Here is a 26,145-nt window from a genome sequence, read left to right as displayed (position 1 = left end):
CAGAATGAAAGAACTGAAGAGGTTATTCTGGGCTACTGCACAATCTGGGCTGTGCAATGTGCAGTAATTTTTCTTGAGACAACCCTAGAGAACTTGTTAGATGTACTAGAATTTTATAAGGGGGTTTGTTGTTGTTCATGTTGGGTTTTTTAACCACATAAAACATCAGACATGCATGGTGTTTTATTTGATACTCTATTGCACGAGGTTCGCTATATGAGGGGTTTAGCTGGTTGGTTTTGTTTATTTTATGCAAGGACAACAAAGATGAGATTTAGAGAAGGACTGGGATAGGAAAGACACGGTTTGCACAGGAATGCAACTGAATGGTTGTTTGAAACATAACCAACATTATATTCACACTCTTTTAAAATAAAAATTCTGCTAGGCTTATTGCCTGATCAGAATCCAAAAGACTATACAGAAGTTCAGGTAAATTCAAGGCCAGTCATAAAAATGAGTAGCTTAAGCTAATGACATTTTATACACTTTCCGGTTCCTAGCATCCCAAAGGAACTCTCATTCTTCAGACGTGGCTTTTCAGAGCTGTTTTCATTTGAGGCAACAGTCCCTCAACCTGAATTCCACCAGCCCTCAGTGGAAGCCATGTGGTTATTCAAGAACGGTGACAGCAAGATCCTCCACATCTGTGACCTTCAGTATTAGAAAAGACTACTGTGCCATCTTCACCTGGCTTACCCCCAGATATACTGTGCTAATAAAGTTATGTTAATAAGGCACTAAACCCCAAATACAGAGTCTTCCATTGTAGCCATAACTTCAACATGCAAAAACCCAGCATCTTATTGGGAGAGCGTGGTATGGTACATAGACAGGCTTGTGGTACTCCACTCCTCAGAAGAGCCAAAAAGCACTAATCTGAATTACTTAAACTTTCTGGCCACCAGGAGAGAAATCTTGTGCTATCAGCTGTTGAGTATCCTTAAGAGAATAGCTGTGCTTCAGAAAATTTGGGTCATGCCATTGATTTCATATACACCTTATTATGTCTTTTGTCATTCCACTGACACGAGTTATAATAACTGACACTAGTTATATATAATTGACACTAGTTGTAATTAATCTTAGATTCACTGATATTTGCTTGCTAAATTCATGATCCAGAATGAAAAGTATCAAAGCAGCCAATACCACAGGACTTTCAAATACAACAAGACACAAGAGCCAATACTACCTATCAAACTAGAAGACAAGATGATGATTCAGGAACATTTTTTCTCTCTAAGTTATGGATTCTTAGTTAATAGTAACAACGTCATAGTAGAAAGACTTGCATTATTCATGCTTTTAAGTAAATAAATATGCAATTCAGCTGACAAGGGGCTACACTATGACCCTTGCAGACCAGGAAGGGTCATTAAATATATCTTACTAGCATGCATAGAAGGAAACAGGTATTTCTGGTTGAGGTGATCCAGTTTAACTGATGGTGCACTTACATTAGTGCTTTAATTCAGTCAGGACTGCAGTTTTTAAGCCAGTCACCTGGCCGTCTACTCTTACTATGCATTGGTTGACATTATGGTGCACGTGGATCCACACTCCTTTTGCATGAAATTAAACTGTGCGCACCTAACACACTCCAGCCACTAACGGACATCCTGTGTCTGGGACCAGATGAGAAAAACTAGAGCTACGACTAAATAAAAAAAAAAAAGTCTAAAATACATAGAGGAGCATGGATGTCAGGTTCTCAGCACAAACTATTTTCCTTTGCAGATCCACTCTTATTGGACTGTGTCTTTTATTAATTCTAATATAGCCTGAGGGGTCAACAAAGTCAGCAAAAGCAACTTAAACTGGAAGGAGTCCTAATTTCAAAGATAATTTCTGAGGAACAGAGGGAGGGTCCTGGGTCAGCCCAGCTGAAACAGACTTTTGTGAAAACAGAAGCATGGAAAACGAAATCTGTTTTGTTTTTTTCTGAGAGACCACACTGCATAATTCTGTCCATCCGCAAAGTCCTCAAGCTATGTCACTTGAGATCCAAATCACTGCTCCAGTCTCCTGGTGCTGCTCATGTCACTGATGCTGGAACCAGGACTGGGACTGAAAGGTAAGGATGGTTTCTGTGCACTGAGTGGTGTGTTGGAGAGACAAGAGATACCAAATACTAAATAGGCAAGATCAGCCTTTGGGAAATAACAGGTCCTGAGCTGAACTAATGAGAAGGTTACCTGGGGCTGGGTTCCTGATACTGGTGAAGGAGAGATGAAACTTTATTAAACATTAGGGGATTGCTGCTTTTCTGGATAGGAAAGGGTATCTGATGTGGCTTCACCGAAGTTACTAGTGCATACAGAATACTCAAGAGAACACCAACAATTAGTTTTGTGAACTGATAAGTACGGCCACGGGGTGACACAGTCCTACCCTGCGGATACACCATATTCCCTTCTTTTTATTTTAGTCTGTTTCACAGTACCTACAATTCTGTACACCACAGTAACAGAAATCCTTCCACAGCTTTTGCTGAATCACATATTTTTATATTAAACACCGTACAGCGTGCCAAAAGAAGAGAAATGGAATTAACTGGAGTACCACAAAAATAGTAAGAAACTCCATAAGCTTTCAACTGTTCTTTGTGGCCAAAGATGATGAAAACTGCAAGTTTTCTTACACAGCTGATGTACAGAATCTACTATTATAGTCAATTAGACTATCAAACTAAACCAAAGCATGTAAGCATATGCTACAAGCAGAAAATCTTACGCATATAGCAGGGCTGCCTAAATACCTTTACAGAACTTCTTTGGCATTAAATTTACTACCTGTAATGAAACTGTTACATAATCTCAGGGTTGACATAAAAAGCAAATAAGGTAAAGAGAACAAGTCTCTTGATGTTACTTTGTCAGAAAACTGGGAGAATTTAAAACCAGTACCATTAGAGAATATGCAACTGAGACAAGATGAATTGACAGTTCATGTGTTTCTAGACCAACGGATCTCCTGGTCAAATAAGCATTCTGTTACCGCACTGAATAGGATGACAAAAGGAATGCAATTTCAGACTCTTGTCAGAAAAAATTCAAAATCCAGGTAAACAGTAGCTAGGAAATATACTAGCAGTAACATTTTTTATATAGTCCCTTTCCTTCAGCTCACAATAACCTCGTATCAATCTAAAACTTGCAAACACAAATTAAAATACTTCACTGTCCTACGAAGAGTAAACCTACTGACTTGGATGGGACTATTCACAGTAATAGCATGGACACCAGTGCTCCTAACTTGCAAAAATCAAGGATACATCATTCATTCATATGATTTATAATGAACATAGACATTTAAATGATAGAACACAACAAAACAACCTACAGTAAAACCCATGATTAAAAAAAAAAAAAAATCACTTCTGGGGAGGGAAAAAGGGATCAAATGGTAGCACTTATCAATATCTACAATAATTGCTCTATTTTTTTCAAGTTTTTCCACAGGAAAAAGCCAAACAACCTAAACCCAGACAAGCCTAATCCACCCCAGGCCTGTTCTCCCACACAGCACCAGCAACTTCCCATCCTCACTTCACTTCTCCTGAGCTTCGCAGGATTCGGTCTGTGCACAGCGACAAGCTGAACCAGATCTGGGAAATGATCCAGCACAGTCTACAAGAAAGCGAGAACACGCTCTTCCCCACAGTTACTACTTAACTGAGCCATTTCCCCACAGCACAACCCACCCCACTGGTGCCAAAATAACCTCCCAAAGAAGGTACAGAAGAAGCGCCCCTTTGGAGAACGAGATACAAACCAAGCCACAGAGGACATGCCAGCACTTGGTCACTCAAAGTTACTGTTCTGCAAACACCCAGTAACTGTTCAAGGGTGAAAGCCCTCCCTTATTGAAGGCATCCCTAAAACAGTGGATTGGCCATAAATCGCACGGTCACAGAAAAATGCAGCCCATTTAAGCAGCTCAATTTGAGAAAGTCCCTTAGCTAAAGGGAAGCTTCCTTTCCGAAGTCAATGGGATGTCACTGCATACACACTGATTCAAGCACGCTGAGCTAAGAGCATGCATAAATGTTTGCAGGATCAGTATCAAATAACCACATTCCTCTTCAAAAGCTCTCTATATAATCTGCAGGAAGATTCAGACCAATTATATATTTCATGACTAATTATTCTAATTAAACTGACTGGTAGCACATTAGTGATTCAGACAGAAAACAAAATATTCAGACTTTACATTCTCCTCCTCCACACTCCAGTGAAATCTCTAACGTATCTTATGATGTTTTATTTATCTCAACCTAAAGGCAAAAATACACTGAGCTTTCCCCCAAATAAATTATACCAGCTTCCTCCAGTCTCTTATAAGAAATACACCAAATATGGGGAGATGCTGATGCTGTTTAATGTCATCCTCAGTGTTTCACAGTTCCAGTTTATAAAACATTTCTATATTCATGTACACTTCCCCACACCATCCCTATGCACCACTGCAAGTAGTTGCAAACTGTTACCATGAGCTAGCTGCCTGTTGACAGCTTCTTGTTGTATTGCAGCTATTGTATTAGACAGGTTCTTACTGGTGGTTCAGGTCCCGGTGAATTTCCAGTGACTTAGTGACTCACCACTATAGCCCCAGCTGCTTGCAATCCCATCTGTGTATGTCTGCAAGGGGCTGACTGCTCTATTGAGAACAGAACAAAAATCCCTGTATTCAGGACAGCTACTACCTCTTGCTGAGAATGGATGTCCCCACAATTTTGTACTTTTGAAAATAAAGCTGAGAAACGAAATGACTGTCTTGTGTCACTTTATACGAGTAAAGCATCATTATATCCCTGTATTTGCATAGGGCATTCCAAAAACATCCAGAAAGTCTTCATTAAAGTGAAGATGTATGGTTCAAAGCCAACTGCTCAGGGTAGTAAATTCCAGAATGGAGACTACCAGTGCAGCCACAGTTTCTCTTTTTGCCTGCGAATAAGGATAAGCCTTAGTTACATGATGATTCCCTCCTTCCCTGCAACTCATTCCCATGGGTCTGCTGTCTCACACGGGGCACAGGGCAGACCATACTCCCAAATGGAATATTCAGTATAACTAAAGGCTTGTTTCTTCTGCCTCCCACCCCCCACCCCACTTTACCCTGGACAAATCAATACACATAATTTACTGCAGTGCTTATGAACATTTTACTGATGAAAATACTTTCTTCAAATACTGAACTGATATGGTTCAACTGGGTACTTTTACAGGCCTGTATTTTCTTTTGAAAGTTTTAAATGTCTTCCTGTTGACCTAGGGAACTCCTTCTATGCATAAGCAAAAGAGAAGAAATACATGAAATAAAATGTTTGATAAATAAAAAGAAGCTAGATATATTTTTTTGTCTGGGTGATATTCTTAAGATGGCTGGCCTTGTAAGACCAAAAGGAGAACATCATGATCTGTAGCTAAATGTGATTGGGAATTGGAAGTACTTCAAAATCTGAAGAGCTCTGCACCGCGCTGTTCAAATCAATTCCTCACCAAGTTCTCGAGTAAAATAAAAAAACCAGAATTTAGATTACCCTACAAGGTGCTGGCTCAGAGTTCCAATTGCTTCTAAATAAGATCCAGGTGCTCTTAAAAGTCTAAAGCAGCCTTTTAATTTTAAATTGCTCTTCACTGCATGTGCCATGAATGCTGATCTTTAAAAAGCATGTCTAAATCAAAACACTCCATATTACAGAATAATTGGTTTGGGGGAAAAAAATTAAAAGCTGCAACAAGGTAGCCCTGGCCAAGTTAAGTGACAAGCCGTGTTTAATATTTTCTATAAGCAAAGATAACAAAAAAATAATCCATGTATGTTTTGTTCTCTTTTCTCTGCACTTCAAATAAAAACTTTCAAGTAGTAAATTACTAATTCACTTCAGCTATATCAAACTTACTACTACTCAGAGGCCTACTACTACTACTCAGAGGCCTATTGTGATAGCACCTAGAGATCTAGATAAGGTTCTTACTCTCCTTTGCACATAAAACAGAAGAGGTATTTACTGCCCCTAAGAGCTTACATCAAAGTAGTTTATGAACACAGACAACAGCATGGCAAGCAATTGGGGAAAAAAAAATCCAGAGCAAAAGGACTCCTTTAGGTCTGAGTTTACATACATACATTTTTAGAAAAAAACTGCAATTTATAAGATTGGATATAAGGTCCCTGTATGGGTTTAAGAGATCACCTTTAGCAGTAATGGTGAAGAATACAACCGTCACACCCATACCTATTGGAATCTGGCACATGAAACATCACTCTGCAGACACAGCATGATCGATCACTTTCATACAGAGATACTACAAAAATGCAAGGGTATCCAACACAAAGAGTATCCATCCTGGTATAAACCTCAGTGAAGTATGATCCCACCTGAACTATGTGCCAAAATTAGCATCCTATAGGGTTATTCCACTAAGAATGAAAATGGGTTAGAATCATAGAATCATTCAGGTTGCAAAATACCTTTAAGATCATCAAGTCCAATCGTTAACTGAGCACTGCCAAGTCCACCACTAAACCATGTCCCTAAGCACCACATCTACACATCTTTTAAATACCCCCAGGGATGGTGACTCAACCCCTTCCCTGGACAGTCTGTTCCAATGTCTGACAACCCTTTCAGTGAAGAAATTTTTCCTAATATCCAATCTAAACCTCCTCTGGTGCAACTTGAGGCCGTTTCCTCTTGTCCTATCGCTTGTTACTTGGGAGAAGAGGCCGACCCCCACCTCGCTACAACCTCCTTTCAGGTAGTTGTAGAGAGCAATAAGGTCTCCCCTCAGCCTCCTTTTCTCCAGACTAAACAGCCCCAGCTCCCTCAGCCGCTCCTCATAAGACTTGTTCTCTAGAACAAAGTAGCTTTGATGAAACTATTTTAAAACATTCATAAAGAAGTCAAATGACCAAAGTTTTCCCTCCTCACAGCCACAGACGTCCTTTAGACAAATCTCAGATCCAAAAGCCTACTCTCTAGGTTTCTCTTGGGACCACCCTCCACTGCTCTCCAGGCTGTGTTGAAGTTTCCATGCCTACTAGTTTTTAGATACAGTCTCATTTTGATTCTACACTAGTGTCTCTTCCACCTTATCTTGCTTTTCTCTTTTCCCCATTCACACATACATATAATCCTCAAATAAAACTAGCTTGAGCCCTTACAGCCTGATCATTCAGGACTTTCAGTAGCTCCCTGTTTGGGCAGAATGAGGTTTCCCAGAGCTGCCATAAAAGAATGTTGGTCACAAAGTAAGGTGTAGCGTGGGATTTTGAACACTGGCTGAAGGCAATATAGAGCTGTACGGAAATCAACAATCATGTTATGAAAAAGCTCAAACAACTGCTTTTGGAACAAACTAATCCATCATAAACATTTGTCTTCAGTACTATGTGAGACACACCAGCTTTCCATTGTATTTCATGTCATAACAGCAACCACTGGCACAAAGCTGACTTCTGAATGACAGTATGAAATTTGGTCAGCAGTTTACCAACTGGTTCTGCATACATGTTATAACAACTGCTTCCTTTTCAGCTTTTCCTCCCCGCATCTGTAATGAAAGGAAAGGGAAAGGAAAAGGCAGGCAGATGGTCAGTAAATTATGTATTCTCACTGCAAAGATCCCCAGGAGTAGCCAAATTATGCAACAGTTCACAAGAGACATCGAGATAAAAGTGTGTGCTCTTTAAATAGACTGACCTCCAACTCCCGCTAAAATCAGCATAAAAAGCAGAGTGACACAACTAAGAGGAAAAAAAAATAATTAGCCTACATCAGCTGTGCTCCAGTTAAATGGATAAGACCACATGGCTGCTTTGAAAGAGGATATATAGATGGAAAGAGGCATACTATGACAACGTAAACTCTGTGAACTCTATCATTGTGCCAGAATCTTATTTTAAAATATTCCCAACTGATACAATTAAAATGTATTCAGAAATATGGACTTCCTTGGTTTCAAAGTTTATTAAAGATACATGTATTCCTTCGGGTTCTTAGTATTACCCTTCCAGAAATAACACAAACATCAACTGCTGATGCCCAGCTTAGCAAAGCAGCTCTTCTACGTTATAAAGAAAAACTTCAGGCTTTTGAATGGTTCCTTGAAGTGCAATAATGATTCCTTTCATTCTTTAAGTCCAAACTATGTGAATTGGAAAGGCTTCCATAAGAGAAGAAAAGGTCAGAGACAAAATTATTATGTAATTGAAAGAGCTACACTAAGTGTGCTATTTTCCATTAAAACTGCAACTTGCAATCACCTTCTTTCCCACAGAAAGCAGGGGTACCTGAAGGTCAGGACATGGTCACTTTAAATCATGACAACATTAGATCAATCCTGAAAAGCAAATTCTATAAAATAGATTTAATAAACAAGCATGCAAGCCCTGTGAGCGCTTTATTTTTGGTGCCGATACTGCAATTTAATGTTGAGCAGCAAATCCACAACCAACCAAGATCTGGGCAAAAATCTCTAGAAGTTGTTGCATGTAGAATCTTAACTTTTGTTAAGGATAAGTCTCACTCTCTACCACAGGATTAGTTATGATCAACAGTTTCCAATATTATTAGAGAATCGCTATAAATTCCCAGGGGAAAAATGTAAATTATATATACAAAAAAGGAAAATTTGGCTGTAACATTTTGCACGTGACTTCGTCACAGAGCTATTAGGCTAAACATGGAAGAACATCAAGTAAGTCCCACCATCCTAAGGAAGGAAGAAGGGACACTCCTTACAAAATACATTAATAGCTTCTTAATAGAGAAAGAATAAGACTAATGCAAAGATGATCAAGGAACCACTTTGGGATTTATATTAAAGAACCAAGGAAGCAAGCAGGCAAGCACAGGGCTTTGAACAAAATTAAGCACACACTGGGCTGTAAACAGATGACTGAAACATCGTATGATAACTAGCAATATAACTTCAAATAGAGAAACAAAGGCATAGGCATTTATATTGTATATTCCTATGCAGAATAGGAAAGACACATGCATGGCAGCTGGCATGCCCAATATAAGCTGGAGAAGTGCAAATACAGTTTTAAACCAGCAAATGTCACTGTCAGTAAAAACAGTTTGTGCAGCCATGTGGAATGCAAAGGGCAGGCAGGGGAGTAAGGCTATCGAAACTCCTCTGGTTCACATAGCAGTGACACAGCATAAGCTGTTAAGCTTACACAAGTAACAAGGCTACAGCAAACTAATCAGCCCTCAAACAGCATTTAAAGTTAAATACAACAAGGTACAGTGATCATCATAATGTTTCCCTGAAGAAGCATATAGAAGTGGTGTAGCGCACTTGGTTCTACACCAGTAGCCAGTTCTACACCAGTAGCCAATTCTACACCAACAGCACGCGTAAGCTGGCTGACGCAATAGTAAAGCAATGAGTTTTTCCAAACATTTGAAAAACAAAAGCCTCAAACCTCCTATTTTTCCCTCTGATTAAGTATACCATGAAATATTCGGATTACCACAACAGATAGTTTTCTGCTTCAAAAACACAACATCCTCGGTTGGTGGTGTGGAATAAAAACTGAGCATCTCACAAAATGATGAGATTTACCTCTGATAGTTGCAGTTAATATTTTATGATGAATTTCAACCTAAATTAGAAAGAAACTGGCTGAACGATACACTGTAGGTCTTTGAACATAGAAATTATTGATAGGGAGCTACAGCAACGATTCCAGTTCCAATGACTTACATGCTCTTCTAGAGGAGGCTGTTCAAACCAAGAATTGACTTATATTTTTATTTTGCCATCTTTAAGTGCAACTTTTAACAAAAGGCAGGTAAATTTGTCAAGCCAGATCACCTAAGCAATCTACACCCAAATAGTACAGACTTTGTATAGACTGTCCATAGTGCCCTGAAATTTTCTTGGCAAGTAAGCACCTTTGTAGAGCCAGGATTGGTAAAAGCATTTTGCTTTGCTGCCAGCAGCAGTGGTGTGGTGGTGGTAGCAGGCACTCCAAGCCCTCTGCCAGGAAGAGGGGGTTTTTTTCAGCCCTGTTGTTTTACTCCTCTGAAGTAGTCTCTTACTAGTTTACGCACACTACTGTCTGGGATCTTCTTTTGGAGAACACAAAGGGTAGTAAAAGAAACAAAAGCAGAAATCACAATTCTGATGTTTTTACTCAGACACAGCCTTAGCTTCCAAAGAGAAAGTGTGAAACACCTAAAGCAAAGTTGCAACAAAAGCACAAGGACACCATTTCAGGCAGAGAGGTGGTCTGCAAGCTGTGAGCAGATAGGCAAAAGCCCCCTTTTTTGACAAGTAAGATTAAAAAGAGACAGAAATCTACTTTTGATGAAGCAGTCACTGCTTTTTTGAATGGAAATCAGGGTGGGAGGGAGTAACTTATCTAGAAATACACTCTGGCTTTATATTCTGCTTTATGTATGCTCTGAGCACCCACCAGCAACATATGTAAGATGAATATCACAAACTATATAAGAAATCTCAATGCAGTGCTATGCAGATAATTGATGCAATGTGGCTCTGCTTGGATTTCATGGGGTTTATATGCAAAATTGGAAAGTTTTCAAGGGGAGAAAGAAAAAAAAGTCAGCCCATTCCATTTTTTAAAAATGCAAAAAATTCAGGCAAAGACTGAAAATATCTGTTAACAGATAAGGTCAGCACATCTGTATGGAAATGTCATCTGGAGTCTATATTCTGGCATGATTACAACATAACTAATGCAATATATTTTTCAGCTACTACCAAACATGAGGGAAGATGGAAAACAACAGTTCCAGTAAAATTGATTTTACTTTCCTTTGCGTAAACTTAAACTCCATCAATTCATATCAACAGCATGTTATCTTGTTATGCACTGGTTTTAAACCAAACCAGCTTAATAAATTTGGTATCCCTTGATACCAATATTTGAATAGAAGACTTTCCAAAGAACATTTGCAGTAATTCATACTGTTTTTCTAAATCAGTTATTCTCAGAGTTTCATAACCGCTCTTTCCCTTCAAGAAACAATTCCTATCAAGCCCTAAGCCCCCTCCCTGTAAAAGCAGAAGAGGTTCAAGTTACTGATGATCTCTCAGTCCTGTTCTAATGCTAAAGGTTAAGAATTAGTATACTGAATCAATCAAGTGAATTATCTACTTAAAACCAGCTCCAAGATTCCTGTTTACTGTAGGTTTATCACAATCTGTCATACTACTAAAGTCAAATCAGGCTTAAAAATCGGTCCTGCAGATGTGTGAAGTTCATGTATCTGTAATAACTAGCTCATGAGAGGCAGGCATATCACTGAGCTAATCTGAAATGTGCATCTGCCTGCTCGTGACAAAAGCAGCCTTAGACTCTTCATCTAAGTTAAAATATTACATATCTGATGGATAGATAATTAAACTGCAGGGAAAGAGGGCAAAAGAATCAAAAATGTATTTTTTTTGAATGTTGGGCTGCTGGTGGCAATATGGCAACTCCTCCCATACAGAACTACACCATTTTTCCTTTTGGTTGATGCCAAGGAATACTCAGTGATAATGCATCCCCCTACTTCACAGATTGGGGCTGGATTTCTGCAAAGTTCTCCCTAAGGCTGTTGAACCACATGAGCTACTGGTACTCTGTTCTACCTCTTCATCAGGAATCAAAACTTTTTTTTTTTTTTTTAAGTAGCAGTAGCATTTATCTAATTATTTCTTTTATTTTTATTATCAGCTCTCTGGTTTCCTTTACTTGCTGAATGCCTCCGAAAAAGCTCTTCTGAGGATCTATATCTGCAAAAACCTAATACAGTATTGCATGAGAAAACACATTGCAGCTTTTATTTTACAATCTCTGTTTTAATTCCTGACTGAAAGGGAGAGACAGACAGAAAGCAAGCTCTTTCTTAAGCTCATCCTTCATGGCTGTCAGTTCTTTTATCTTGACCTGCAAAGGAGCCATAGCTGAAGGTCTCCCACCACCTGTACATTTTCAGTCCACGTTACCTTGCCTCTGCCCCAGACGGACATAGGAAAACACAGAAAACTCTCCCCTTTAAGCACCTCTCCCTGAAGAGCCGTCATTCTGTTTAAAGGCTGTCCTTACACACTTGTGTACAGAAAAGGTCGTGTCCTTTTTTGTGCAATCGGGGATTACTGCTACACACTTTAGAAAAAGGCCGATTTCTTTCTGCAGTAGAAGAAAATAAGCACTTTCAGCTAGCAGTAGAAAGGAGGGTATTTGCAAGCCCTCAGATCTATTCCTGACCCTCTGGATAATATGAAGAGTACTAATAAATACCATACACCAGTATTCAGTCTTACAGGTGTGACAGACAGCTTCCTATCTATTCTATAAACATATAAATTGTGACAGATTACCAGGCCAGTTACCCAGTGTTACAGCAGTGGGAACACTGTAAAGCCTTCCTTCTCCCTTTTCCTTAGGGGATGTCTTCCTTAGATAATTTTTGAAAACATTTTGAATGTTTTGGTTTTGGTTGTTTTGGTGGGTTTTTTTTTTTCACCCTGCTCATACAACAAAACTACAAGGCTTGACCTGGTTTAAAAAGTATTAGAAAACTCTTGTTTTATTAATATGACTGAGAACACTGTTTAAGAGTCACGGCCTTCATGGAAAGTTATCCTGAGAAAAAGTTGTGAAAAGTTAGTGAAGCATGAATCGAGAACCATCAAACAGCATGACTAAAGGCAGTAGTTGCAAGCATGTCTTCCGATCATTAGAAATACTAGTAGAAGTGCAATAATAACAAAGAAACATTCACAACTGGGGGGTGGAAGGATGTAATTCAAGTGCCCTGTTTCCGAGGCAAAAAAAGCTTTTATTGATAAAAGTCATATTTTGACAGCCATAGTATTTTGACCAATTGTAATAAACACAAGAATAAATGAGAACTCCTCCCAGTTGTCTCTTGATATTTCACGTCTGCAATCAAATTACACAACAGTTAAGATGAAGGCAAAATTTTCAGGCAGCTTAAAACCATTCAAGACGTTTCTACCAGCAACAATATACAAATGTTTGCAAAGGCATAGAGAAATCTGACAACTGAGCACTCAGCCCAGTTCCCTCCTTCACAGGTACAAATGGGAAGATACGCGCATAGCGCTGCTTGCAAAAACACTGATGCATACTAACTGAAGACAGACACTGGAGAATGTTTATACAGAAATTGTTTGCAAGAAACAGAGTTCTCCAACCACTTCCACAATCCCTGATCCACTGGACACTGAAACAGGATGTAAACAAGTACAGGTCATTCAGGTTTGCATCTAAGCTAGTACAGTATTAAACCGATTTTTAAGCAGGTAACTATTTCCTAACATGGAAAAATGCCTATGTGATCCCAGAAGTCTTTTGATTCTTTTGTCTCCCAGAGGCTCTTTTGTCTCCCATGGCTCTCCCAGAGGCAGATTTACCAGGCAGAAGGCTCCTGGAAATTGGTCCCAACAACTGATCTTCCCAGTAGAGGAAGTTTTTATTCATTTATGTAAAATATGAGAAAAAACTCTTCACTCTGCCATGACATGAAGACAGGGGACCTGAAGAGATTTAGTTGGACAGATAGAGCCAGAAGCCAGCCTCCTGCTGCTGCCGCTGCAGGGGATCCCACAGCTCTGGTAGAGAGGAAGCAGCCAGCCCAAACATGACCACTCTCAGTAAGAAAACAGACTTCTACAATGCACGTTTTCTCTTTCTCTCCTTTGCGCATGTGTTATGTTTCACAAACTGCACTACAGAGGCAGAAGTTGCAGTCTGAACTAGTGGAACATTATGATAGTTCATATATATTGACCCAATGTGACAGTATTTGACTTCAGCTGAGACTGTCTGATTCAAATGAGCTCAAGTTTAAAGACTAGTTGATTTAAAGAGACAGGGAAAAAAGCACTGTGGCTATGTTTGCTGAGACAAAGAGGAGGCTCAAGAGAAAGCAGCAGTGATGGATGAGATAAAAGCAAAAAAGAGTTATTATAAAATGGATTTAAAATAAATAGTCACTTATTGCTACCTGGTGTATAAAATCTCATCAAAACCTAATGATGTTTATGTTTCTGAACTAGGTACAGGAGGACAAAATTCCCAGTATCAGCTTCTGATCAAATATCTGCCAACAAAAAAGATTTACAGCCTTTAGTTTTCAGACTTCTGACTTTGCATAAGTAGTTGGAAAAGACCTGGGAGAGGAAGAGCGTTGTTTTCTTCTTTTTAAAAAGAAGGGCAATATAAAATGCAATTCCAGGTTTTGAGTTTATGCATATATGTTTGTAAAAACATACTCAGTGCATTAGGAGTTGAACAGAATATTATGAAAGATGTTCTGTAGGATATGGAGGAAAACTTCACAGTAGATTCCCTCAATGTAGAGAAAGTTTCTTTTTCCTGAAAGAGTTAATGACAGAAGCTTTTCAACAGGCCAACCCTTGGAACAGGGGATGCCTCCAAAATACTAAGGCTTGGAAAGTAAAATATCCAATTAGATGAATTCAGGCCGAGAATGGACCGAGATAAAATATTCAATTAGCCTGCAGCCTGACCCCGCAGACTTCCAGTGGTGTTTGAAAAAGATGAGCTGTCTTTGTCATTTGCACCATACAAAAGGACTTCAGGGAAGTTTACCAGCAGCACAAAGCAGAAGCTAGAAGCAAATCTTGGCAGCAACAGAGGTTACCAAATAGTCTTGAGCAAAGAAGCATTCATTAGCATCAACATACACTTAACAAAAAAGGAAAAAGAAAAGTACAATATTGAATTATGAGGATACAATAGGCTATAAAGGCATATACACATGCACATTGCCGTGGCGTAAATAAATCATAGCTTTCTGTTTGATAATTTAGAACAAGAGAGGTCTAATAGCACCTGAAAAAAATCTTAAGCATCAGCTTCTAGGAATACTCCTTGGGAAATGAATGCAGCAGGACTGCTCCCACGTCTTCTTAGGTCCAAGGGTCAGTAATCAACATTTGCACCAACAGATCATCACCTGCAAGACATGCAGAGCACAGATCTGTGCACAAGACTAAGTGCTCTAACGACCTGAGAGATCTAGGCAGTAAGGGCCCATCAACTAGATTGCCGGCTCCAAGTCAGGAATAGTAGGACCTTGGCCACATGGTGGCTTAATTAAAAAAAAATCTCATTGCCTTTCTTTTCTGATGAAGGTCTTGATCATTTCAATTAAAGACTCAGTTCTCCCCCAGTGGCTTTCATCAATCAAGATTCACATGAATCCAAAGGTATTTACAATAAATATAGTATTTCATTAAAGACTTTGTCCTAAGCTTTGGCCAGAGAAAATGTGGGTAGCATTTTCAATTAATCAGCCCCGTTCTACATCCAGAAGAGAAAAAAAAAACAAAAACCAAATCTGCAAACAAGTCAAAAGTTTTTCACAATGAGAAGAGCTAATTTCATACTAGCTATTCAGTGAAAGCACTTCCCTGCCACCAAACTGTGCATAATCCGATACAAAACATCTCACTGGAACTTTGTAATTTAATTCCCTTTGTCAGAGAAAAATCTTCATGAGATGGTATGTTCATCGTACTGTTACGTCATTACTTACAACTAATTTTATACGGTATGTTTATTCACCAAGTTGAAATCTGAGAGTGAAATCAGAAAAGGAATATCTAGAATCTGCTCTAGCATTGACTATTATTAAAAAAATAATAATCCAAAAAGCCACTGAATATCCAATAAACCAGCCCACTGTGAAGCCTTACAGCTCTTTAAAGCAGAGAATAAATCCGAAATCATTGCTTGAAAATCTCTATGGGAATATAGCAATTGCTTTTGGCACTGCATCTCTAAAACATTCTGAAATAAACATGGTTGAAATAACCATCCAAACTAATCCATATTCCTAGATGACTTAGCTATACTTAATCTTCAAAATATACAGTCACAGACAAATCAGAAGACTAAAATCCGAGATGGCGCTGAGAAAATGAACAGGGATTTTCACAGACTCTCCTCCAATACAGGAACAAGGGACATAAAATGATCAGCAAGTGGCAAGTTCAAAAAATACAAGTAATGTAACTTTATTCACCCACCACTTAAGCTGCATGTCCTGGTTTCAGCTGGGATAGAGTTAACTGTCTTCCTAGTAGCTGGTACAGTGCTATGTTTTGAGTTCAGTATGCAAGAATGTTGATAACACACTGATGTTTTCAGTTGTTGCTCAGTAGTGTTTAGACTGAAGTCAAGGATTTTTCAGCTTCTCATGCCCAGCCAGCGAGAAAGCTGGAGGGGCACAAGAAGTTGGGACAGGACACAGCCAGGGCACCTGACCCAAAGTGGCCAACAGGGTATTTCATACCATGGGATGTCACGTCTAGTTTAGGAACTGGGGGGAGTGGGGGCAGGGAATCGCCACTCAGGGACTAACTGGGTGTCAATCAGCGGGTGGTGAGCAATTGCACTGCGCATCATTTGTATATTCCAATTCTTTTATTATTGCTGTTGTCATTGTATTAGTGTTATCATTATTAGTTTCTTCTTTTCTGTTCTATTAAACCATTCTTATCTCAACCCACGAGTTTTACTTCTTTTCCCGCTTTTCTCCCCCATCCCACTGGGTCGGGGGTGGGGGGGGAGTGAGTGAGCGGCTGCGCAGTGCTTAGTTGCTCGCTGGGGTTAAACCACGACACTGCAGAACCCTTATGTCCCACGGTATCATGAAAGTTTATTTTTTAAATACAAAAACTTTTCAAATTATTTGAACTAAGTTGTGGAAGTTATTCTACCAATGTTTTTTAATTACAAAGACACAAACTCTTGTTTAAGAACTCACTAAGCTGCAGATCGCTGAGGGCTGGCAGAGCAAACCAGAAAGATACTTTTGTATTTCCCTGATCTCACACTTCTTTGCTGTCACCAACTAGCAGATGGGAGACAGGGTTAGACAAGCCTTGAGCCTGATTCTCTATGGCTGCTGGTGGCAGTAATTCTTGTTTCTAATCGTTAAACTTTCAGATCCATCCAAATCCTTCCATCTATTACTCTGTTCATCTATATGAACTGAAAAGGATGTATTTATTTGGGTTTATTTATATATGTGTATATGTATTTTTTTTCCCCTCATCATAGCACTTTTGTAGTTATTTTGGAACACTTCGGTAGTCATTGAACATGTCAACCCACAGACTCCCCTATTTCATGGCTTGTTGGCTTCTGCAGTGGACTGTAACAGCCACAGAGAAACACTTTTGGGTATCTATGGAAACAAGTAGCTGAAGTCTGCCTCAAAAGGTCTTCTCTTCAGATCCTTCCCCCATGCTAGGAAGGGGAAGGGAATCTCCCCCACCCTCCAATATGCAGAAGAGCAAAATAAGCCAGCAGGTGCTGGGAATGGAAATGGGGAGCTGAGGCAGGCAAGGAGGCAGAGGAAGCAGAAGGACACTGGAATTAATTCAGAAATGAAACAGAAGAGAGAGCAGGACTAAGGGGAAAAGCAAATACAGATGAAGAGCAAGACTGTGTCCTTCCTATAGCTTGATTCCTAGGTAGCCTGCTTAGTAGGCTCGACTGGTATTCTACACATTAATTAGTTCCATGCATTTCCAAGCTAACTGGTCTCTACTGTCTGTTTGCGTGAAGGTCTGCGTGGATGTACAGGGTTAGTGCTGAAAGCAAAAGAAGAAAAGTGTTCTGTTTTTTTAATCATGCCAAGCTGATCATTGAAATCAAATGTCATGCTAAATGACAAGTGAATGCCTTTTATTTTAAAAATGGCAAAATGAAAAGTTGTGGGTTTGCCCTACACATTTTTTACCAAGGCTCACTGTGTTTCACCAAACTTGTGACTTCAGTTAATATTTTAATGAAACACACCTATCCATCCAAAAAATTTCACGCAATTCCATGAAGATGAATTTTAGTAACTGCATGTTGTCTTTGAGTGCTGCTTTATTTGTTCTGCAGTTACTTCAAGTTTAATAAAAACTTAGGCGAAAAAGCAAAAACTCCAGCTGGCTGTTCAAATCCACAAGATAGCAGATACTCTATGTCCTGCCGGAGAAAGCTCTAAGAGTACAGCTACGAGAAGCCCTCTCTGATTTCCAAACATGGCTACTGTCTTCCTAAGCTTGTCTTCTCTTTTTGTAGTTACAGACATTACGTTCCATCTGGCTACATCAGGCTATATTACACCTCCTGATTGCCTGTAAATCTGATATGACCAGACACAGCTCAGCAACTTACTCGACTTTCAAAATAACATGTGTACTTGCCATATGCAGATAACCTGTGAACAGGCCCAAGCTACTTTCTTAGAACTAAGAAGTTAATGAGAATTTCAGTGCTGGCACTTCTCAGCTGAAGACTGCAGTGCTATAGGCAATTAACATTTATGACACAAGGACATGCACACTGCAGGTGGGTAAAATAATCATTGGAGCAAAGGAATTTATCATCATGTACCTTTGCCTGATTCTACTACCCCACTCAGCCAGTCACCATCTGAAGCTTAGTCCAGTAATTAAACTCCTTGAACACATTCAAATCAGTATGGAAAAACAACCATCAAATTATTACCTTAAACAAACAGTTTAAGAAATACAACATTGGCCACCCTGCAGGTGTACCTGCCTAAAACTAAGGTCAGAAGAGCTAAAATTCAGCCCCAGATCAGCAAATTGTCTTTTAGTACATATAGATAGCATAATCTTAAAATTCTGCTATATGACACCCTGTCATCTCAGCTAAAAATACAAACTTCATGTGAGAGAAAGAATAACCTGCTGATTTTCCTGGGAGACACAATATATCATTTTAATTCTAGATTGGTGGAGATAGTGCTTTTCAGACAGCATCAACATACATACACAGAGAAAAGGGGCGGGGGGGGTATGCGTGCATATTTGTGCACATGCGGGCCTGGTAAATGAGGGGAGAGCAGTGGATGTTGTCTATCTGGACTTCAGTAAGGCCTTTGACACTGTCTCCCATAAGATCCTCATAGAGGAGCTGTTGATGTATGGGATGGATGAGCAGAGAGTGAAGTGGACTGAAAACTGGGCAACACCCAGGCCCAGAGGCTGGTCATCAGTGACACAAAGTCTAGTTGGAGGCCAATGACTACCAGTGTACCACAGGGATCAATACTGGACCCAGTCCTGTTTCACATCTTAATTAATGATCTGGATGATGGGGCAGACTGTCCCCTCAGCAAGTTTGTAGTTGACACCAAACTAGGAGGAGCAGCTGACATGCCAGAGGGTCATGCTGCCATCCAGAAGGACCTGGACAGGCTGGAGGAATGAGCCAGCAGGGAACCTCATGAAGCTCAAAGGGAAGTGCAGAGCCCTGCCCTTGCAGAGGAATAACCCCATGCACCAGTACATGCCAAGGATCACGACCAGCTGGAAAGCAGCTTTGCAGAAAAGAACCAAGGGGACTTGGTGGACACGGAGTTGAACACAAGCCAGCAACGTGCCCTAGTGGCAAAGGCACACGATATCCTTGACTGCATTAGACAAAGTATTGCCAGCAGATCAAGGGAGTTAATCCTTCCCCTCTACTCAGGATGGGTGAGGCTACACCTGGAGTGCTCAGGGGGGATCTTACCAATATATATAGATATCTGAAGGGAGAGTAAAAAGACAACAGAACTAGGCTTGTTTTCAGTGGTAGCTAGTGACAGGACCAGTGGCAACATGCACCAGCTGAGACACAGGAACATCGGGAAACACTTTTTTACTGTGAGGGTGACTGAGCGCTGGCCCATGTTGGCCAGGGAGGTTGGGGAGTCTCCCTCCTTAGATATATTCAAAAACTGTCTGACACAGTCCTGGGCAATTGGCTGTAGGTGTCCCTGCTTGAGCAGTGAGGGTTGGACCAGATGACCTCTAGAGGTGCCTTCCAACATCATCCATTCTGTGACTGAAAGAAAAAAAAAAAACAAAACCAAAAACAACAAAAAAAAAAAAAACAAAGGAAAAAAACCCCAAATAACTCCCCCCCCCCCCGAAAAACCACCACATTTTAAAATAAAATAACATAACATAAAATAAAAAACCCAAAACCAAAAAAACCCAAACATATATATACCATTTCCAATCTCTGGAAACAGCACCTACCCACTCTACAATAGGGTGAATATTTTCATTCTATATTTATATGTGCAGGTGGCATAATTTACACAAACACACACATATGCACGCACAGTACTGCAGAACTGAAAAAAAAATTTCTCCTCAGCTACAGGCTGACATGTTTTATCAAAATTTTCAGACAAATATGCACAGATTCCTCACTTTCAGGGATTGTCTGCATCTGTAGAGTGAATCCCTCACATCCTAGCACCTCTAATTGCATGCACAATGCAATCCCATCAGCCTAAGCCCACCAGCTTCAGCTTCATCTGGCCCAGTAGGAGCTGTGCAGTCAGTCCTCAGTACCTTCCACGCATTTCAAAAGCGCCTATTCACAAGAGCACAACCATATACAGACTACAACCTGTATTTCAGGCACCTTCAACCCAGCTGCTCCAACTTCACAAATCTTCCACACAACCAGAATATGTGATCAGTATGCATGTTTCAGTAATACTGGATTTTGCTACAGTCTGTTTGGAGACATCCAGCCTCCAAAGAGTTTAAGGTATCTGGAAATTCAAGACAGTTCATGAGGTCACTAAATCCATAGATGCAAAACTCTTCAGTTCCAGTCCTCTTTGGGTTGCCATTTAGTGGTTTCTATGTGGAATATACTCACTTCACTAGTAACTAGATTTTTTTTTTTTTTTTTTTTTAAATTATTAGTCTGACTGCTGTCTCGGGTCTTGCTGGATCATTGATTGTCATCAGCAGAAGATTCTTCCAGCCAAATTATGTCTTCAGCTACACCTGAATGACTTTGCTCAATTTAGCTTACCAATTGGAACTTAATTAAAAATTCTGTTGAGAATGTGCTGGCCAGAATAGGAAAAGGCTCATCATGTCAGAGCTGTATTAGCTCTGCAGCACTGATAGGAACATAAACTAATAAAACCTTTTTGTTCATACTAAAATGAATACCCTGGACTTTCATTAGACAGTAGGAACAACTGACATAAGACGAGAATCATATCAGTGAGCAGAGATCTATTCTGCAAGAATTACTCTATTCAGACACTCACTTTCCAAATTAAAAACCACATCAAATAAAAGGAATCTCCATTACAACATAAGAGTATATAATTTAAAGCTACTTACCCTGGTCATAACTGGCCACAGGCAAACTGTGTGAAATGCACTCCAGGTTTTTCAGAGAACTTAAATGGCCCAAAAGATTGAGTCTGTCCTTTCCAAACAGGGGATTTCACTTATTTTGACCTTCAGTCCATTGTTTCATTAATTTCTACAACTTAAGTGATTACATACAGTGCAGCTAAATGCTCCTTTCTACATGACTAGCTAGAAATACCTTTTTTGGGCTATTATATCCCCTTAAATTTCAATTACATGAAGACACCTATGCTGTAGCACTAGGACAATTGTGAGAGTTTTACTTCTACTTATAGACTGGTTTTCTACCAGGGACCTACCTAATAGTTCCACAGCAGCGAACTAAGAAAAGAGGAAGAATACCACCAAAAAACCTTCACTTTGCTGTGCTGGTGCTGACCCTGCACTGGAAAAGTTTCAGAGGTCCATAGGTCAAAACCACACAATTGGAATAACTGGAACAAAATCCCCCAAGTCTGACAAACTTGGCTGAAAATGCTAAATTAAAAAAAGCCTCATGAATTCAGGATTTTGCTTTCTGCATATGCTCACAGCATCTTTTGATAGATAACACATTCTTATTCTGAATGCTGAAACTGTTGAAAAGACAGGGATGAATGCTCACTCAAAATGAACTGTATCTATTATATTCCTAATCGTCTCATACATACTTTCCATTAAAACTCACACCTTTTAGCTTGATTAACCACAAACACTCAAGTGTAACTTTTAAGTAAAATAACCAAGAGTTCATTTAAAATATTACATTCCATTCTAAAGTTCTTTATTTACAATTTGCATGTCTCTAAGACATCCTGTTTCCATTTATCAATCAAATGGTTTCTAAGATTAGGTAAAATAACATGAAGTGGGATTTTAATCAAACATGGAATCTGCAATACAAGGCAAATTGATAAGGTAAACGCATTAGTTTAAGTTACTAATTTCAACTGTGAATCCAACTGTAATGCTCAAAATTTGCAAATCAAGCTACTCTGTCACCAAATTCCTTGCCAACTAGTAATAAATACTCCTTTCTACCACAGCATTTTTCTTTAGATTGGAATGCATGATGGTCACTATCATTATCTCTGCTATTATATAGCTTTTATGAAACAAGAGAGCTTAAAGGGAAAAGTTTCATGATGCTTCATTCTTTAATCATCTTCATTTTTAAACTATATTCCAAAGAGGAGTTCAAAGTGTTATTAAGAGTCTGATTCAAAGTGCGTTAGAGTTAATGGAAAATCTCCATTCACTCTTACAAGATTATGCCACAGGCTTCAACTTGCTGCTTCTCTATTGTTCTCGTTATCTGAATTTTGTCTCAGTTTGTCTATGCCATCCTAAAGCATCAGGAGAATCATTTTCATTTTTTTAAACACTCACCTCAAACCACTGGCCATGCGACTGCATTTTGAGGATAACACAAGGATCTGGTTTTGAGAGGGCATCCCTGTCTGATATGCCTTTGCATGCAACTCGCAGCTCCACTTTAGTCAGGCATGGGCTGTTAAAAATTCCCAGGGTATTGGCTGCTGATTCATAGATGTTGCTCATTTTCTTCATTCCTTCTTCTGAAAGAGAGAAAAGGTCCATTAAGAACAGTGCATGCACAGTACAGTCCATCCTTCCATGCAGAAGCCAATGCAGCATTCTGGTAGCCAGTGGGACCCCAAAACTGTGAATGAGATTCAGAGCAAGAGGGGGGGGGGGAAATGAAGTCAAAGGAATATCTATAGAAGAAATACATCATCTTGTATATTTAGAAATAAGATCAGAATGAAATTTTCTAGTATGCCCCTGAACTCTGGGGTTGAACTGTGACCTCAACTTCCAGCTCTGTTCCTGCTTATAGAGCCATGTTTCCCCAGGCCAAAGGATAGACAGGATGGTAGTTCTGAATTTCTCCTGACAACACCTTATTCCAGTAAGGCTAAATTAGATTTGTTCAGCACTCCTCCAATCTTCTTTTATTTCTCCATACTCCATCTAAAAAGCATGTGCTTCATCTTACACAAACTTTTTGTGTAAATGCCATAGAAGGCCTCTTTCATATCAACCTTAAATTCCAAAATACATTTCACTATTTCCACACTTACTGCAGAAGATTACCTCCCCCCATTCCTAAGCAAGTAGTCAAGGACTGATGTTCTAAGCAGACAGGCAGGATATTTATGCGGGCAAATCTTCTTGTTATACTGTGTGTGCCCTTTTGGGTCAGGAGTCACAGTTACATGAACAAAGACTGCTGGAATAGTGGGAACCTCTAGCCCTTACTTCATTATAAACACCACCACCAATCTTGTAGCTCAAGCCTTTGCTCTCAACAGAAGCAATAAAACCCCCATTTTTAACATAGAGTGTCGCAAAAATTACTATACGATCACTTTTGCGTCAATGAAGAATATGGGAATGCTTTAATTTGCTTACTTGTTCTGAGCTTAACAGCCCAACCCCTAAAAACCTGTCCCCTAATACAAGGATTAATGCCTGCACCTCCCTTACCACATACATAAGAGCTGCAAAAAATTAATTCCACACTTTTAGAGGGCAGATTTATTTTACCAGATTATCAACAGGATTATCTGTTTCAAACCTCTTCACTGTCTCTTCCACAACACCCTGTCCACAACACCCTGTCCTAAGGGGTTAAGGATTTTTGAGAACCATTTTGATGAAAGTTAAATTTTGGCAATATGGAAATGAAAGTGAAGTTTTCTTTCCCCAACTCTGCAAAGTTAAAAATAAAAACAAAATCCACAAAACCACACCTTCAGAATATCCAGTTTTCTTATGAATTATAAAGGCAAAATTAGAAAGGGATTTCTAAATTCAGAGTAAGAAGAGTTGGCAAACCAGTGTGAACGTCTAATACATACAGATAAACTTCAGAAATGTAAGTGGGAACGATGAGGCAGATGATCATCTCTCCTCGCAGATGAAAGAAAATCTTGTTAACTATTTAAAATTCTTCAAATCTATACAACAACTTACTATATGACCACCTATCTGCTGTGAAAACCCCAGCCTGCTGGGTTCAATATGTTTGTAAGTGAAGTGAGTGTGGATGGGCTCTAACCAACCCTCTAGCTCAGGCTCTACAGGCATATTTCCTTATGATAAAACAGGTTTCTTGAAATGTGAGCCATGCCACAACCATAGTGCCTGACACCCTAAGATCAAAATAGCCTCCTTCAGCCCTTCCCAGTTACCTGTAAATGCTGTCACGTAAACTACGTTCCCTTGGATTTACCACTAGGAAAGAAACCTGACTGAGAAAAAAAGCTAAACTAAAAATATGGAAAAGGTAATGATATTAGACTATGTTATAAAGCCCAAAGAGCATACTGAACTTCTACACAGTGTATTTCTATACACTAGTTTAGCTTCTCATGCACTTTTAGATAAGACTCTTTACCATGAAAATAGACCAGCACCTCTCAAATCTCAGTCTTTTACAGAGTAGGGAACAACATTTTGTGCTGGCTCAATTCACGTTAGCGATGGCAAGACAACAGTCCTAGCTTGAAAACAATGGCAAGCAGAGGGAACTGGGCTCTAGCCTAATTGTAACAACTCTGATAAAATCATAAGTTGAGAAGCAATGATCTGCATGCAAGAGGGACCTGACGTGATACCTCAACTAAGCACAACGATAAGTGTCTGGAAAAAGTGCTACCAAAAGTGATGATTCAAAACGATGTTTGGGAGACTGGTTTTCTTCTTCTTGTTGCTTTCTTTCCAAAAAGAGAACAGATTAAGGTGGAGGTAACTTTGATGAAGCCACTGAAGGCTACTATTTAGCTAAAAATTACAGAGAAAATTATATGCATATATATGTATTTTGCTAGCAATCATCACAAGTCTGTTTTTTCATTCTATTTCTAATATATCCCTAATATATGATGTCAGGTACCTAAATTTTTTATCAACTGGGATTACAAAAAGACTGTTAGAAACTGAGGTGGGGGGAGGGACTGTTGTCTAATTATTCATTTTATAATCCCATCTCCTTCTGAAAGCTGCTCAACAAGCTCATCCCACACATTTACAAGACATTTTTACATGTTGCCCTTTCCCAATTGAAATCCATTTGAAAACTGGGTTAATTCTGTCTCATGCACATCTTACATCATTAATGAAATGTCATCCTTTGTGCAGGAATAAGTTGGTGATTTAATTAAACCGGATGATTTCAACACTAAAGAGAAGGGAAAAAGTACCAGAGTGAGGGGGAGAGATGTATTTTTCTTCCTCCCACAATAATTATACAGTGTTTTTTTAGAACAGCGGGTAAGTATAAAATTATATTTCTTTTTAATCACTACAACTATTACTTCAGATTTTACAAGTTCTAAATTTACCAATGGAAAAGATCAAGCCATAGTCTTATTCTTTTGTCCCATTATATTCTTCTTTTAATATAATCACCAGCTTGGGCTGTTGTACTGATGTCACATTACCAGGAAGCTGGGGGCCTGGAAAATAGATTTTGAGCCTACTGAAAGTAGCTTAAAAAAAGGTATTATTTTACGTAAACATAGACAAGTTAGATTGCATAAGAAGCTCTTCGTCAATTAACTACGTACATTATTGATGGAGGAATAAATTGTTCATTTTTCTTTGCTACAAACTCTTCCTTTTTCACTTCACTAGAACCTCATTATTCCTTCAATATCCATGTGGCTTTAATAGTCACTAAGAGCTACATCTGCGAGAGGAAAGTGATAACGTAGATATGAAAGTAAGTGAACTAACTGATAAGTCACATACTACTGAAGTTTCTGGTTCATTGCTACATACATTCTCTTCCATTTCCTCTGGAAAAAGAGGAAAACAGAGAAGGAAAAGCTCGTGGGTGCAGACAAGGACTGGAAGGGATCACTCACCACTTATGGTCATGGGCAAAAAACAGGCTCAACTTGAG

At 39.3% G+C, this 26,145-nt stretch overlaps 1 protein-coding gene across 7 annotated transcripts in view; it reads right to left on the bottom strand.

The window, feature by feature from the left end:
* Positions 1-26,145, bottom strand: part of CPNE4 (copine 4) — a 246,293-nt gene that overhangs the window by 171,739 nt on the left and 48,409 nt on the right. For 4 of the 7 annotated variants that reach the window (XM_069811709.1, XM_069811755.1, XM_069811747.1 and 1 more), the window contains exon 2: positions 22,605-22,792. The exons of 1 other annotated variant lie outside the window; for it this stretch is intronic. In XM_069811709.1, coding sequence (XP_069667810.1) covers positions 22,605-22,784 — 180 coding nt within the window. In that variant the 5' untranslated portion in view covers positions 22,785-22,792. The remainder of the gene's footprint in view (positions 1-22,604; positions 22,793-26,145) is intronic. 2 more of the 7 variants (XM_069811730.1, XM_069811738.1) reach the window with 2 other exon arrangements.

Source organism: Haliaeetus albicilla, chromosome 2 (assembly GCF_947461875.1).
Source record: "Haliaeetus albicilla chromosome 2, bHalAlb1.1, whole genome shotgun sequence".
Taxonomy (NCBI): domain Eukaryota; kingdom Metazoa; phylum Chordata; class Aves; order Accipitriformes; family Accipitridae; genus Haliaeetus; species Haliaeetus albicilla.
Note: the sequence above shows the minus strand (reverse complement) of the source record. Positions and strands in the feature narration are given on the sequence as shown.